Source organism: Poecilia formosa, unplaced genomic scaffold (assembly GCF_000485575.1).
Source record: "Poecilia formosa unplaced genomic scaffold, Poecilia_formosa-5.1.2 Scaffold73, whole genome shotgun sequence".
Classification (NCBI taxonomy): domain Eukaryota; kingdom Metazoa; phylum Chordata; class Actinopteri; order Cyprinodontiformes; family Poeciliidae; genus Poecilia; species Poecilia formosa.
This window is the reverse complement of record NW_006800012.1, coordinates 1638404-1655673: the sequence shown is the minus strand read 5'-3', so window position 1 is coordinate 1655673 and position 17270 is coordinate 1638404. Positions and strand designations below refer to the sequence as shown.

Genomic DNA, 17270 nt, shown 5'->3' with positions numbered 1-17270 from the left:
TTTGAGTTAGTTTGTTAGTGAATAGTCACTAAATTCTGCTTTGATAGACCATGGGCTCCAAGACAAACCCACCATTTGAATTGTAAAATACAAAGAAGAGTCTATCCCTAATTTCATAATTTCTGGTTCAGATTCAGATTAAGGAAGTAGTTTATCAGTTTTCCTCTCTTTAAACTTTTTTGTTTTATTTCACAGAAAGATTACAAAACTGGGAAATAAATATTATATCTTAAAAATTAGTTTTAAGTTATAAAACTAATTTTTTATCCTATTACGACCTGCTTCATATCTCGTTAAGACGAGATTTACATCTCATCAAAACCAAAATATGTGTTTGTTTCAATCAGAATAGTCAAATGCCTACACGTCGCAGGAGAAACTATTGTGAACAGCATAAAAAATACTACCGCCACCCCATATTCCTTAATTTTATTACAGACATGGAGAAAAAAATAAATTTAATCAAAGGATATGCTGCCTGATTTTCATCCTGTGCCACCATGTGAGTTTAGGAATGTTTTGTGAAACAAATTAAAAATAAAATTATAAAGTAATCTATTTACCTTTAATGTTGTTCATTAATTCAAGTGAACAATGTAATTATAAGTTTAAACACAGGTCTTATATATTTAAAAAAGAAGGTCAAGCTTAGACAATGCAAAAAGGAAGGTCAGTGGTGTCTGGTGAGTTTAAGTACAATTCTGCCCAGGGCCTCATATAAAAAGTTTGACCAGCTCTGAAATGGGCACATTTTGTCTATTTGAGAAATGCGTCAGATGAATTACTCAAAACATCTGGAACTATTTCAGTCCCAATTACTGACTTTGACTGTGGGACATTGCGCAAAAATCAAACAAGAAGCTGGCGCTCTTTGTTCTCTGAAGTACGCGCTGTATTTCTGGGCTACTTTTACCGGAAAGCGAGTGAGCGCTTGCCCCGGCGCTTTACTATGTAGGTGGGGCGAAGGAGGCCAGTACTGCACTGTCAAGAAGTTTTTCGACTTCACATTGTCGTTGTTGCATCGTCTTTTTTTGCTAAAAAATACAACATAAACGACAGAGGACAGGTGGTGTGAGCAAAAGCGGTGTGATAAGAGGAGTGTGAGGCGGAAACGGACACAGCCATGGACGGTAAGTTGAGCTGCTTTTATTTGCTCTGCTACTTGGCAGGAGGTGAAACTGTACGGGTAGTTGTTTTGCGAAGAGGGAAAGCCCCGCTGTCGCTGGGTTTGCGCTAACAGGAGGAGGTTGCTCTCGAATAATAAGCTAAAGTGAAAGTCTAACCTAAAGTTTAGAATTTGTAATTAATTTCCTAAAGAATATAAATTTCAAACGATCATGTTTTAACTATTTAGCCTGTTAGTGGCTACTTCACCTGGCCTCGAACCTGTCGCTCTGCCAGGAGGCCTTCTGGGTCGGTCCTCAAGGATTGACTGCCATACTCCATTCAGAAATCCTACAGTTTAATGTTTCTCCATCCTTCTGAAGAAATGCAAGTTATGAATCATACTCAAATACACTTATCTGATATATTTCACTCTTCACCTTACATTCGGGCTGCATTTTATATACTACGCTTGTTTATTAAAATTTTTAAAAAAAATCTCTTTATTTTGTATAACTTCATCTTGCCGCCCAGCTGATTTCTCTTTTCATTTTCTTTGTTTTCTTTTCTTTTTTCTTTTTTTTAGGAAAGGCAAAAATATATATAAAAATGTATGCAGCAGCAATGGAGCGGCCATTAAACAGTTTTATTTATTATTGTCTCCCCATTTCAATCGTAAATTGAAACTGACAATATTCGGCTTGAATTTTAATAAGACATTCGAGACCGCTACAATAATAATAATTTTATAGTGACGTCTATGTTGGGTCACTTAAAGTGAAAGTGACATCCAGTTGCCCCCAAAACATTCAGCAGTTATGATATTAGTGCACTGAATGACTTATGAGTGTGTGACAACATGGTCACACACTCATAGGCATTTACTTTCACTTTCATACGAAGCTGAAACTAACATAAATTATGCCACTTTGATAAAAAATAACAGTTGTAGTCCCATAATTTTATTGACCTGAATTTTAATTTTACATTCATTAAAAAAAATAGTACAGCTCCAATAGGATGCATTGAGTTGGTCTATTTTTAAGGAGGGCAATAAAGCTATAAGCGTTATATTAAAAAATACACATACATTTTCTCCACCTTACAGTGATTTAGTGTAAGCCATAGAAAGCAGGCATGTTCCAGCTTGGAAAGCATCCCACTCATGGTTCTGAAATGAATTCAGGGTGGAGCTTTTTGGCCACCTGATCTCGTCGCACCTTCCTCTCAGAAACCAGAGTTGAGCCAGCTTTTTTTTTTCTCTCTAGCAACAAATCTGGTAATGCGAGACGCCGGCACTTCACCCCCTTGTTTGCACTTTTCCTCACTCCAGCGCCTCTGGATCTTTGGCGTGCGGTTTACGAGCAGTAATTATATTTAGCTGGGAAGCCCGTGTATCTCGGCGGCCTCCTGACCTCTCCTGGTCGCTGTGCCGTCTGGTAGATTTCCACTCGGACGGCACAGCAAATGACAAACCCGTACTAAAACCTCAAATATGCGCTGAATCCTGCTTGTTTTTTAATGTGTTTTAGTCATTTGTGCAGCGGGTTGTGTCGTGCGTCACTTAATGTAGATGATTAACAGTTACTCCTCTTGGGAGTTTACCTAACCCTGTCTCTCTGTCACCCCCAGGTGTGTACGGATGGGGCATGACCTCTATTAACCCAGGTATGAAACTGTTTTTATTTATTTTTTTTAAACTTGCAACCGTTTTTGCCTTGTTTGTAGACTGATTGTTGATTATCTTGATGTAACCCCTCCACCCCCACCAGTCCAACCAGCGAGCCCTTACATAGAGATTATCGAGCAGCCGAAGCAGAGGGGGATGAGGTTCCGCTATAAATGTGAGGGTCGCTCAGCCGGCAGTATTCCTGGAGAGAAAAGCAACGACACCACTAAGACCTACCCGGCCATCAAGGTTGGTCAAACCAATGTTTTCCTGCTTTGATCCAATTTAATGAAGCACAAAATTCACATTTTTACCAGTCAGACTCCAATCTGTCGCTCCACAGTTGCTGTTCTCATGTTAGATGCTCAATTTGAATGGGATTTTATGAGGATAGTTTTCAATGGTTTGCACAAATAAAATCTGCAAATTGTCACATTGCAATTGTATTCAGTTCTCTGAGTCAATACTTTTAACCGATTTCACTTATTCTTTGTAGAATAGCTATAGCTCAATTAGATTCGAAAGAGAATTTTAGTCAGCACAAATTTTCAAGTCTCTGCAGATCAAGTTGAATTTATGTCTGGACTTTGACTGGCCCATTCTAGCAAATGAATATGTTCTGATCTAAACCATTTCTTTGTAGCTTTGGCCATAGAGGCGCACTGATCGCGGTTTTTTCGGCCAGTCAACGATCTTTAATAAAAGCCTGATCTATTGGTCTGTCTTAGGGATGCTCTGATCAGGTTTTTTGCTGCCGATCCCGATCTCCCACGAGGGCCGATTATTGCCGATCACCAATCAGTGCCGGTCACCTGGATTGGCTGTTAATTTTTTGCATTAGGTATAAATGCTGCTTTGTGATCTGGCAAAATAATAATAAAAAAAAAGATATGGCAATAAATTCACCTAATTTAGACATAAAACATGCCAAATACTTGCAGGCTCAATACAGCAGCTATTCGATCAAAAGGATGAATGGAAAAACCTGCAATCAGTAAAACAATATTTAAGAGTGAGGCTCTAAACAGCCTAAATTATGCATGAGTCAAATGAATCTCACAACACTGTCAATATTAAATAATGTAAAGAAAAAGAGGACACATTCATTCAAAGTTAAATGCAGGTTGTATCAAAATAAACAATCCTGAGTTGCTAAATTAAACCTTCCTGAGAGCATGGTTCTGATTGGTTGTTTGTGACCGAGCGGAGTAATTCTGCAGAACACAGGAGGAGGCAGAGGAGATTGATTTTTTTTTTTTTTCACTGATTATCTATCTCATGTTAGGACATAGGGAAAGTTTTAATGCATATGTAAAATCTTCTGGTTTTTTTGTTTGTTTCGTGCTGTAGCTTCAAGCAGACATTTGATGTGAGAGTTCACTGCCAGTTTATAATATTTTTATTTATTTTTTTATTTAATAATAATAACAATAATTAAAATAATCAAGAAAAGTACATATTTAGGTTGAAAGATGAATAACATATGAACCAGGAGGGAACGCTGTGGCAGTCACCTAGGTAACCATACCTCGGATGCTTTAATGATTAGCTGTTTTCCTGTTGAGAATAACACTACTGGAACATTACTGGCAAGCTTCCAGTAGTGTTCCTAGGAAACGCTTCTAATAGAAGCCAGGAAATGTGATTAATGTTTTCATGTGTTGCCTAATCTGGGAATACCCCTAAAGATGCATGTGGACAGTGAAACCAGGGGCCATTAAAAGGCAGGTATGTAATAGGAAGTAAACGCTGTCAAGCATGGAAACCATCGCTGTTTTGAAACTGAACGTTTCCATATTTGGACTGAAAGGTTGACGTTTGGACGCTTGACTTGACCTCAATACACAAATGTTATTTCGACATATATGTATAAACATTGAATTAGTTCACATGGGGAGTTCCAATTTAGAAAGTATTTTTTTTCTTCGTGGTTCAGAATATTAATGCTACACACCATTAGAAAATATTGCAATGCAATAGGATATGCACTAAATCCATATTTTTCTGCCTCCCCTCTTTCTCTTATAAAAATAACTTAAGTTTGAAGTACTTCTGCAATATTAATATTACATGCAGTGATACTACAGTGACATATTTGGTATGCTTGTCTGTGCAAGTTTTTATGAAGATGTTGGGAAAGGATTTTTGTTCATTTCCACTCATCAGAAAAACAATCATCTATTGTAAAAAAAAAAAGGTATTGGCTAAAATCACATAAAATGGAGTGTCTATGCATTCTTAAAAATCTTAAATTCATGTATCTAAACTTAAAGCTTTAAAATGTCTTGAATCCATAGGAAATTGTGAAAGTTGGCCTTAAATACATTAAACACAGGTCTTAAATTTTGTGGCATGGCATGTATGTTTTTCTGTGGGACTTTTCTGTCAGGCAAAAGTTTGACTCTAACAGACGTCTTCATTATGTTCTAAGACTCGAGACAGTTGAGGCTACCACTAACTATCTGCTAATATACCTTAGCTAGCTAGCTTGCTAGCTTTTTTGTGTCTATTTAAGTGTAAGTTATCGCCAGCTGGCTGGACAATGTTCGTCTTTGCCACCTGCGTACTTATGTTGCCAACCCATACAACGCTACCTACATTCTGTGCAAAAAAGCTTGGCATTTCTATATAAAGTAACCAATTTTTTTTGTATATTTCTGTCGTGATATAGGTCTTTAAAAAGGTCTTAAATCTGAGTTGGTGAAACCCATTCTGTAAAACAAAATCAAAGTTGACTTTTTTTAATGTTTCTACATAAAGGACAGTGACTGGCTGTTCTTTATTTACTATCGCATGACTGCGCCATCAAACCTGCTCTGTTTTTTCTCTTTTAACCAGCAAATTCATCTCGTTTTGTCCGACAGATTCACAACTACAGCGGCCCGCTCCGGGTCCGCATCTCTCTGGTGACAAAGAACCCCCCGCACAAGCCCCACCCCCACGAACTGGTTGGGAAAGACTGCAAACATGGCTACTATGAGGCCGATCTGCAGGAGAGACGAATCCACAGGTGGGCTTGTCGATCCTTAAATTCGGTTTACAGAATGAATCCTGCATGTTTCTGGTCCTCACAGTGCAACTTAAGCAGCTGTGCAGATAAGTGATAGTTTTCAAAATAAATTCAAAGAGCTTAACGACAAGTAAAGGACAGGAAAAACAAGATAGAGATTGTTTTGATAAGTGACTGCAGCTCTCAGTCTTTAACTAAAATGACCTACATTCTGTTTCTTGCATGTTAGAGATGCACTTCATCCAAATCTTCCCTTTATCTACCTCAGAAATTTCATCGGTAAAGCTACCAGCTCCACCTTCTGTGTGGACTTGAGTAAAACATTAACTGGACCCATTAGGAACTGTTGGACTTCCTCTTCAGGGTCTGATATCCCGACTAAAATGGTCTTTTACTGGAAAGGGTCTCGTCGAAAAAGGAAGCGGCGTGCTCTCAGGTGTTCTTTACGATCAAAAACTTAAAAAGGCGAGTCAATTAAAGTTTGACTGTTTGACGCCAACGCCTTGTGTTACATAACCAAACCGGTCTTCCTGGTGAGACTGAAATATGTCAGTGTGGTCTAAAACAGGAGTGATGAAATCCTAACAAACAGCATGTACTGCAGGTGGTTTGAGTTAATCCACTGGGTGTATTAGTCATCTAATTAAAAAAAGCTTTATACAAGGGCTTTATAAGTTTGCCTAATTAAAATGATTATAGGAACCTGAAGATGAAGGAAGTCTTTTGTTTTTTTTTAAGCTTATTGTGTCCCTACCAAAATGACTGAAAACAATTATTTTATTTTATATCTAACTATATACTGGGGGGGGGGAATCCTTCCAGAAGATTAAAAATGTGAAATTTAAGAAATATTATTCATGTTTAAATTATAAAATACAGAAGTAGAACCAAACAGTTCTAAGACATAATTCCTGCTTGTTGCAGTTTGAAAATGTAATTTTCATTCAACTAAAATGTTTGTTTCTGATTGGAATTGACACAGTTTTCTCCCAAAAGATAAGGCAGTGAACAAGGAGTATTATGTTTGAAAAACAGAAAACAGCGTAATATCAGAAATGATGTATACTCTCGGTCATTAATGGAAATTAGGGGTACACTGGTAAGTGTATCATTTATTATTTATCGTGATACATTTTCTATCATAAGAACTTTCATTTATTGTTCCCACAATAAATTCCAATTCATGATATTTAAAGTCGCCTCAACTGTCCTTTTGTCCAGATTGTTAGTTTTACTATCTTCTCCACTGATAGTTCAATAAATCTAAAAATACAGTGTCTATGTAGAGGTTAGTGGTACAATTCACACTTCTTTATGTGACCTTTGTCCTAAAGAAGCATAGAACAAATGAAAATGTTTTTCCAAAAGCAGTATTTGTGTTTGTGGGGTAATAATGGCTCTGACACAGAGTCCCAATCTGACAGTTACCTAAAAGAGAAGTCATATTTTGTTATTGTCATTCCTTTTTTTTTCTCTATAACAATAGTGAATTAATTGTGATTAAAAAAATGCAATAAAATTCTGCTTACTAAAATTATATTTGGCTAGGAAGTTGGACTTTATAGTTTTTGTTTTTTTAATCCCGACACATTTAAGTCATAGAGATCAACATGCCACAATGTAACTGAAATATTGCAATTTCCTGCCTTAAAGATGATGACTCCAGTTGGATTTCTGTGCTTTTTACAGAAATGTTTGTTTTTCTCCTAATATAGTGTTCGATTTAAGACAATGCAAATAATAAAGATTTCTCTGCTGTCCAAGCAGTGCAAATATAGAGTACATTTTAAAAAAAAAAAGCTTAAAAATTGATTGAAAAAAAATCCAAACCAAATCAGCATACAAAGTATTATAATTTAAGCAAAAAAAAAATAATTCCCTTAAAATAAATAAATGCCATTATGAAAAGTTGTGTTGCGTAGATTAGGTTTTTGATTTTTGCAGCCATGTTTACTGTAATTAAATGAACAGAATGTCATAATTCTGACAAACCTTCTAAAAAGTCTTAAAGTATTGTTCTGCTCGCCAAAGGAAATATTAAGGGGAGATTCTTGCAAAAAAAATGTAAAACTGTACATAAATAAAGCCAAAAGAAAAAACATTTTTAAAAAACAACCAAAACGTATGTTACCAATATCTGTAATTATCCAGATCAATTCCCAATCAGTCAAAACATGGAGCTCTGGCCTCCCATAAATAAAACTTGGTGTATTTGCCCTTTAGTTTTCAGAACCTGGGCATTCAGTGTGTGAAGAAGAAGGATGTCAACGAGGCCATCACTTGCAGACTGCAGACCAGCAACAACCCCTTCAGCAGTAAGTGTCAATGGTTTTCTACTTTTAAGTTGCTGCATTCTCTTCTTGGCACCCAAATAGACTGATGACAATGATACCGATGAAATTTGAAATGCAAATCAGAATTATAACACCTTTAGCAGGACGTTTTACTGGGACAAACCCTGTTAAGACGCCAATTTTTCAGTTGTTTTTTTTTTTTTCTCCCAAGTGTTCCACCTTCTCTTGACAGGATGCAGTGCTTAGTCAGACTGCCGCGCTGTGTGATTACACTCCCCACCCTTTTCCTTTCTCTGTTTTGATTGCAGTTCCTGAGCCCAAGGTGTGGGAGGAAGAGTTTGACCTGAATTCTGTGCGACTTTGCTTCCAGGCCTCCATCACCCTTCCCACGGGGGACATGTTTCCTCTGCCGCCTGTCGTCTCACAGCCTATCTTTGACAACAGTGAGTTGGAAACACGGCACTCAACTGCTGGTGTGCCACTATTTGCTGATTAAAGCAAAACAAAAAGAGAAAACGGGAAAATTAAAATTTATTAAGAGCTTATTTACTTAGATGGAAAAGTTGCTTTTGTGCAAAAGTGGGGAAATGCTTAGGCCTAAACCTATGGTATGCAAAGTTAAAATAATGGTAAATTAATTCTAAACTCTCAACATCTATCATTTCACTAAGTCTCACAGGCCTAACTTCAATGGATAAAGGGATAATTTGTGATGCTAGTTCAGAAATATTGGCAAGGATATTTTTTTATTCATTAAACCTTCCAAATTTTACTTTTCGAAGAAAAAAAGATGAGAAAGCACAGTAATTTTTGCCAACATATTGATCACCTTCTATAACTGGACTTCAAGTTGGCTGAGGCAGCGGTGTAGTTGCGGTATGAAATACTGCCACCTGCAGGTGGGAGTTAGTGGTCATTTGAACCAAATTGCAATAAACTCAGAATTACGCATTAGCGCAGAAAAAAAACAACAAAAACAACTTGGAAATCTGTTGATTTTGCATGAATTTCCATGAAAATGGAGGGACTGATTAGCAATGCTAGTAGCTACCACACCGCAATTCAAATCACTTCAGAAGTATTGGAGACAGCCTTTGACTGGTTGACGGGTTAAAGGGTTTTGGTTGGCCAACAACCAAAAATTTAGAACCTATTCACTGGAATGGACCAGTTTGATCAATTGGAAGGGAACTCAAAATTTATACATTTAAGCCGTAGAACTGCTGCTGGTGAGAGAGAGCAAGACTTTGAGCGAATAACAGGAAGGCTGAACAAAGCACGTGGAAGTTGCTCTGTTTTGAAACATTCCGGATTTGGAAATGTTGGCATCCTTGTGGAAAACGGTGGCATCAAGAAAATAAATATACCCAGAAATCACCAGCCATGCTAACAATGCTAATTACTAGTGTAAGTGCTAACACTTGGTTAAAGTGTCAACCAGTTACATTTACTCGAGTAGCTTTTTGGGTTAAATTATATTTTTAGGAGTAGTTTCACTGTGCTGTACTTTTTACTTCAGTAACTTTATTATGAAGTATTGCCATTCTTACTTGAGTAAAATTTCTGTTTATGCTACCCACTGAGAGTAACTTCACTGAATAAAGAACAAGCTTTGTTTTGACCAAAAATTCACCAGACACACAACTTTTGTCAGTGATTCATTAGCTTTATAATGAAAGAAACTGATGCGGAAAAAACTCACCTCTGCAACTTGGTAATAGAAAAACCTTGTTTTACAGGGCCTGCTTTACATTAACTGTGTTCTGATGTCGACTTCACCCCCAATCTAAATAATTAAGAAGGCAAAAAATATATTTTAAGTACAGAAAACGGTTCTTAAAAGTAACTTGCAATCAGCTTCAGTCAGCATAAATGATGTTAAATTAATGAATCGATTTAAGACTATTGATGACACTCTTCAATGCCTTTATTTACTTTTGTTTCAGTGAATAAATTAGATTTTATTCCGATGTAATTTAATCTGAGTTAGAGTAGGGTTTGTCTGTCAAATGAATTTAGGGCAAACCTTTGAAATTCTCTCTTAGGGTGAAGTGTTTCCTCTCAGCTTCAGTATAAGCGACAAGGTACAGCATTGTGAGCAGCTTATTGCTAATGTCTTCTGATGGTGATGGTAATTTCACGAGGAAATGGGCATTTATTACAAATTCGACTTATCGTGGTGCCTTCCTGCAGCCTCAGACACTCTTTGTTCCTCTTTGCTTACCGACTTTTCTCATCAGCCTGAAGATACTGACAAGAATTGATCTCCAGATCAGCCACATCCTATTTTCGTGCAAGTTATTTTCTGTTGCAATCCTTTACTGAATCTTTGTTTTGCTGATAATAGTTTTTCTTTTTTTTTGTCTTTCAGGAGCCCCAAACACAGCCGAGTTGAAAATCTGCAGAGTGAACCGTAACTCCGGCAGCTGCAGAGGAGGGGATGAAATCTTCCTCCTCTGCGATAAAGTGCAAAAAGGTGCTTGTGCTGTCTGACATTTGAATACATTACTACAGCTTTTAATTTACACTTTCATACTGCGTAGTCTGTAAATAGAACTCAGACGTGAGTAAGCAGAGATGTGGCTATTGAGCCATATAATTCGGTGAGGCAGAAAACTGTTCACACCCACAGGAAGTCGGGGTCTGTTGCCGCGTTTGAAGATAAACACACAGATGTTTCGTATCAATCAAAAATATTCGTTTTTAGATTGCGTAAAATGCAAAGAGATGTTTTCAAATGATGATTTAGTTTGTGTAAAATCTACCCAAACCATGAATTGTGAATTATCGCATTTTTACTTTTTTCTTTTGTCCTATAGAAGCCACAATTCACATAAATGAAGCCTTTATGTAAAAGTGAAGTAGGCCAGAAAGTACAGAAAGCCACGGTTTAGCCTTTCCATGCAAAATGGAGAACATATAAAAAAGTGGAGAACCTTCTTTAGGATTTATGAAAGAGTAGTAAAAGTCGTAAAAAGCTTGCAGGCCTGTCACATTACACGTACGGATCAGATAAAATAGTACATTGGCCAAGCCGGATGTGGCCCACAAGTCCTGAGCTTGTGGGCCACACGCCTGATCTAGGAAATAAAACGACCGATAACGTTTCTACAGCGGAAGGCGTACGGTCGTGTGACTTGGTATCGGACTTATCTCAAGTGCCCAAAATGAGCTGCCACTGCAGTTTGTTGCAGATGTTCAGTTGTAGTCCTGTCAGTCATGAAATGACTTCTTGAGCGTGGCTGTCTATGGCCCAAAATAACTTTTCTGCAGCATTAAACTTCCGTTTCAAAACCTTCTGGTTTCAGATGACGTCATTTTGCAACTGCAGGGTTTTGTTTCTCTGTTGCTGTAGGGTTAGAGTACAACAAAGCAGTAACACTGTGTCTGAATGAACAAAATATGTTCGGTTTAATCGGTTTAATTATGTACAGGTATAGATGTACGCTACCTGACATTTTTATACCCGTTTGAACTTTTCTACATTTTATTACCATACAAGTTCAAACGTTGGTGCATTTTAATGGGATTTTATGGTATAGACCAACACATAGTACCTAGTTGTGAAGTTAGAGAAAAGAACAAATGGTTTTCAAAATCTGAAAAGTCTTGTGCATTTATGAGTTAGTACTGTTTAAAAACACTTTTCACTGCAACTACTGCAGCAAAGACTGCAGCAAAGCTGGTAGATATGCAAGCATTTACCAGCTATGCATATCTAAATCTTGCCGGTTTGCCTTTCCTTCTGCAGAGGACATTGAGGTGCGGTTCTTCCAGGACTCCTGGGAGGGGAAGGGCACGTTCTCTCAGGCTGACGTCCACCGGCAGGTGGCCATTGTCTTCCGCACACCTCCCTATCGCGACACTAACCTCAGCGAGCCCATTAAGGTGAAGATGCAGCTCAGACGGCCCTCTGACCGTGAAGTCAGCGAGCCGATGGACTTTCAGTTCCTACCTGCTGACCCAGGTAATAGACTTCAGTTTTTACTTAAAGGCTCTTGAAAATAATTGATAAAATAATGTAAAGTGTATGAAACCTAACAATTTGCCATTTCGATGATCCCTTTACAGATGAATACAGGCTGACTGAGAAGAGAAAGCGTACAGGAGACATGTTCCAGAGCTTGAAACTGGGATCTATGTTATCAACTGGTATGTTAGGGCCTGGATGGCCCTCTTTTTGTAATTATCATTATGCTTACGTTGAAACTCCACTAACAAGCACTTTTTGTAAAATTCTAGTGTCCGTTCCACAAGACAGACGGCACATAAGCCTCGCACGGAGACCAGTTGCAGCTAAACTGTCTTCAATGAGCCAAGCAGGTGAGTTAGTCTCATCCACTTATTGTTCGGAGTCGGTTTTATTAATTTGATCAGGGAAGACGTAAAACAATATTGTTAACATAATAACATATCCTGGATGACGCCATCAGTTGTTGGTGAGCACCTCCTTTGCTTTTGCCGCTCCTCTTTAAATCTGTGTCTATGGCAATATGGTTAATTCCTCTGGGATTTGGGGTCATAGTTCATGTGTCGTTTGAGTTTTTGAGACACTAATCAGCTGCTTTCACTTGGAAAAAATATTACCTTGTTGCCACAGTTGCACATCATAACAATCTTCCAAAAGTTAAAATGTAACTCCACGAATTGAGAGGGAATGCTGATCCACACGTGCCACACCTTTTGTTTTTTAAGGTTTTATTGGCTAGTTAGCTGACAGGAAAGTGGGTAACGAGAGAAGGGGAGGACATGTGGGAAAGGTCACCAAGGCTGGGAATCGAACTTATGACAGCAGGACTGAGGTCTCCATATGTGGGTTGTGCTTAACCCCTGCACCACCACAGCACACCCAACATGCCACACCTTTAACATAAAAATGATGACCAAAAGTGTACAAAATTTAGGACTAGTATGACCGAGCTTCTCCATAAACATGTCATTCTGGAATGGCTTGGGTCAAAATACATTTATATGGTAAAATGGACCAGACATAAATACATTTTTAAATATTAGTACCAGGACTGTAACACATTAAATCTGATTAATTAACTACATAGATTTTAATGCATTAAAATGTTAACGGAATTTTCTTTGTTTTGCATAGATAAAAAAAAAATCTAGAGCAGGAACCTTTATATTGTCTCTGGTACACCAGTAAATGTGACGAACAACTGACATCCACAAACAGCGACAGACGACAAAGCCTCTTCTCTTAGCCCACTGGGAATAAATTTGTTTTCTTCAAAAACGGTCAGATGACATGCTGGGAACGACTGCTGTTGGGTTAAAATGAGTTAGCCTGTCAGCGAAGCTATTCGAGCCTAAAACATGCTAGAGCAGCACAGATGTTCCCAGTGGTAATGTCAGAGTCCACAGTCCACATTTCTAAAGAAGTTCCATGAATGGTCAGGACCACCTAGATAACAGATTAGAAACAACAAATGTCTTTATTGTATGTTTGTTAGCCCGTTAATAAATAGACATACTGGCCCTGTAATTTACCAGCAAAAAGTGTTTTTGAATTAAAACTTTCTTTTCTCAATATGGTTTTTGATTAAAATGCATTTAATTGCAATGAATTAATTATAGACCCTGCAGTTAACTCAGTAAAAAATATGAATTGAGTCCCACCACTCATAAATTTGAATTTACTTCATAAGGGACAATGCACAGTGAAGGTTGCCCTTAGCAAAAAGGTTATTTCTCATCGTTTGATAGTGGAAAAATAAAGAAAAACACACACATGGACGAACACATAATTAACAGCAAATTACAAGGAATGGTTAATAGTGGTACAGATGACTAATTTTAAAAAGCAATATTATAAAAAATATTAAAACATTTCATTCAAAGATATGAATTTAAAACATAAATTCAGCTTTGAGTATTCAGCAGCCACTGTTTAAATTATTTTCTAAAACTGTTCACTGACATGTTTGTATTAGTGGATATAACGAGGCCTCAAAGTTGATGTTTATAGAAACTTCTCTTTGAATACCTTGCCAAGCACTGCATTTTCCAGTACCTGACATTAATTTGTGAAGTATTACTACTACTTGCATTGAATTGGTTTTCAGACAGGAAACTGATGATGTTTTTTCTCCCAGCAGCAGAGGCTGCCCCTTCTGCCAGTGGGTTGAAACCCTTCTCATACAATCAACCAGGACAGCTGTTCTCAGTCCAGCCTAAGGTTGAGGCATCTTCGTCCATCTCTACGGCGACTACCAACCAAACCTGGAAGATCATGGAGAGCTTGAAGCTGGGCCCCACCAACCCGGTGCAGACCTTCACGATGAGCTCTGTGTCGGCCCCTTCCTCCTCCACCACCTCCACCGCTGTCAACAACGAGTACTCCACTATCAACCTGCCGGACCTTCACGAGTTCTTCCCCAACATTTCCTCCCCCATGGCCGAGGAGTCTGCGGCTCCTCAGGGAAGCGCTGCCGCCCCACAGACTGGCAGCACCTTCCCTCTGCAGGACTCCCAGTTCCGGGTAGACCCCCCGCTAGTGGACGACGAGATCCCGGACTTCTCCAACTTCACCGACCATCCGGTGCCAGGCACCCTGGACAGCCTCAACATGGATGAATTCGAGGACCTTCTGAACCCGCGCCTAATGAGCGAGGGAGGATCTGCTGCATCCATGCTGACATCTTCCCAACAGGGAGTCCTCTCCAGCTCGGCTGCTGCTTCCCAGAACGGCGCCGCATCCCAGAACCTCTCAGATCACATCAACAACCCAGGAAGCACCTACATGAATTACCCCAACAGCATCGCCAACCTGCTCCGGAACGAGGACATGATCGTCCTGGCATCCAGCAACAACAACAGCCAGCAGCCTGCCGTGCTGGATGACTTCGACGTGCTGATGTCCGCCGATGAAGACCGCCTCATCTCCATTTTTAACAGCGGGAGCCAAGCTGGCTTTGTGTCAGGACACCCAACTTAATTGTTTTTCCAACACAGACGATTTGTAAATCCCTTCCCTAAAGACTCGCTTATTAATGCAGACACAATAAAGGATCCTGGACTGAAAACGGGTCGAAGAGGCTTAAGGTAGCAAAAGTTCTCTCTGTGGACAAACTTATAGAAATACTATTACCAACTGAGAAACCACAGGACTGAACGCATCTTGATTTCATTCAGCTCGTTGAAAACAACCATGGATAATGATTTACCACTAGCAAAGACTGGGCGTGGGTCAACAAAAGGTCATCACAGTGGTTTAAATTTGAATTGAAAATACCATGATACCATGGTATTAACTCAATTGTTTATTTAAAATTGTCACCAATCTCCTTACTTTGCAACATTTCTTCTTGACCAGAAGTGTGCAGCAACAGGTGGGGGCAGCACCTATTGGAACTTTGGTTTGTTGGAAACATTTTTACAGTGAAAAACCCCCCAAACATTTTAAGTGTTTAAGGTTACCACTGTAGCTGGCCCATGCCTGGTAAAGACGTTTTGACGAATACGTCAGTAAGGTTGTTCTGAATAGAACATGTGTAGCTTGTTTGTTTGTTTTTGGGGTTTTTTGTACTGTCAATGGAATAATTTTTGGTAGCTAAAATAATTTTCTTCACAGTAGGGCTGGGCGATATGGCTTAAAATTTAATTTGCAATTAAATTTCTTGTTTAATTACAAGAAAATAGACCAAGTATTAGCAGAACAATGACATAATTAAACCAGAACCAAAATTACAAAAAAAAAGTATTTTTGATGATTGGAAAAAAGGGTTAGAAATGTAATGTGAGCCTTTCAGTGTGTGCAGTTTTCTTCAAAGTGAACAATTTCAAAGTCCTGCTGCTGAAAATTTAAAGCCAATGGATTAAAAAAAAAACAGCAATGCCAAAGTATAACTTTAAAAGATGCTCAATATTCTTCATTGAATGTTTTTATTTTTAATGGAGGAGTTCTCATAAAATGATTACTGCATTCTTTTTATATTACAACTGTACTCTGGTGATACTCACATTATTTTGACTTTTTTCTCACATTGATACAACTGTATTCTTGTAATACTTTTTTATCTTATTTTCGGAATTGAAACATTTTTTAAAAATTCTGGCCTAATATTCTAACTTGAAAAAAACGTCATCCCCTTCTCCTACGCTTTACTTTGTGCATAAGTACCAGACCCTCAGCTATCGAGAAACAATTGCTTCCTTGAGGGATGAACTCTGTTTGCCACTCCTTTGCCACTGCTAAAACTACAGGCAAACTATTTGTAATTCTAAAATGGCTCAGAAAAACAACACCGTCATCCACAACTTCTCCTGTTTGCCGATTAGCCCAGTTGAAATTCTTCTGGTGGAATCCAAGTGAATGGAAGGGGGAAAATGGAGCGGAAATGCTTAGTAAGACAGTGGCCAGGTTTCTAATATTCCCATCAGAGTTGACCGGAATTCAAAGTCCAAATAAATACAAGCTGTAAAAAATGCTTGTTGAGCAAGATGAGCTGTGGGCATGCTGTCATCATTATGAACTATAGAAAAGGAATGCATTGGTGGGGGGAAAAAAAAAAGATTTTCTAAAAATTAAATCTTCAAAACCAAAAATGTTATTGATAAAATTTGATTTTATCGCCCAGTCCTACTTCACAGAAGTGTTTGATCTTGCTTTTTGTGCTATAAAATAAACAGGCTGGTACTTCTTAGAATGTAATCTAATCTAGAGGGAAGCCTATGCAAATCCATTGTTGCTTTTGTCCAATGCCACTTTCAGTTAACTTCAATTTTTAATTAGGGATGCACCGATATGAAAATGCGGTCGATGCCGATATTTATATCACTGCTATAGCTGGTAATTGATACTATATAAATGTTTCCCTACCCTTTCAACAACCACACTGCTGACATCATAAATAGCTGTGTTTCCATTGACCGTATTAATTGCACAAATTGGAATTACGAAATAAAATTTGCTTAATAAAAACACAAAAAAAAGTTTTGCACGAGGATGAAGTATCAAAATTAATGTATTTTGCAGAACTGTAATGGAACCACTTTTTTGCATCACTAGTCATGTGATTAACAATGGACGTTAATACTGGAAACCGGACCAGAGGACAGGAAGTAGTAGAGTGATAGTGTGGCATGTTTTTTGTTTTTTTTTAAATGACCTTGAGTAAACACTTTTTTACGTGATTTTTATTTCATTTCATATTTAATAAAAAACCACAATTGCAAATGT

At 38.2% G+C, this 17270-nt stretch overlaps 1 protein-coding gene and 1 long non-coding RNA gene across 3 annotated transcripts; one reads left to right on the top strand and one right to left on the bottom strand.

Moving 5' to 3' along the window:
- The first annotated feature begins 890 nt into the window (after positions 1-890).
- On the top strand, positions 891-16997 carry rela (v-rel avian reticuloendotheliosis viral oncogene homolog A). 2 transcript variants are annotated; one of them, XM_007555859.2, is made up of 11 exons: positions 891-1130; positions 2737-2772; positions 2877-3022; positions 5638-5783; positions 8007-8098; positions 8386-8520; positions 10449-10553; positions 11829-12044; positions 12149-12229; positions 12320-12400; positions 14185-16997. In XM_007555859.2, the coding sequence occupies exons 1-11, from the start codon at positions 1124-1126 to the stop codon at positions 15024-15026; spliced, it is 1887 nt and encodes a 628-aa protein (XP_007555921.1). In that variant the 5' UTR covers positions 891-1123; the 3' UTR covers positions 15027-16997. The 2 variants fall into 2 exon arrangements, with proteins under 2 accessions (XP_007555921.1, XP_007555923.1); XM_007555861.2 differs by having other exon boundaries at positions 894-1130; positions 14188-16997.
- On the bottom strand, positions 3446-4930 carry LOC107836680 (uncharacterized). The gene is made up of 2 exons (XR_001662622.1): positions 3759-4930; positions 3446-3538 (listed from the first exon to the last, which is right to left on the bottom strand). It is a non-coding gene; the product is annotated as an uncharacterized LOC107836680 (long non-coding RNA).
- Positions 16998-17270: the final 273 nt, after the last annotated feature.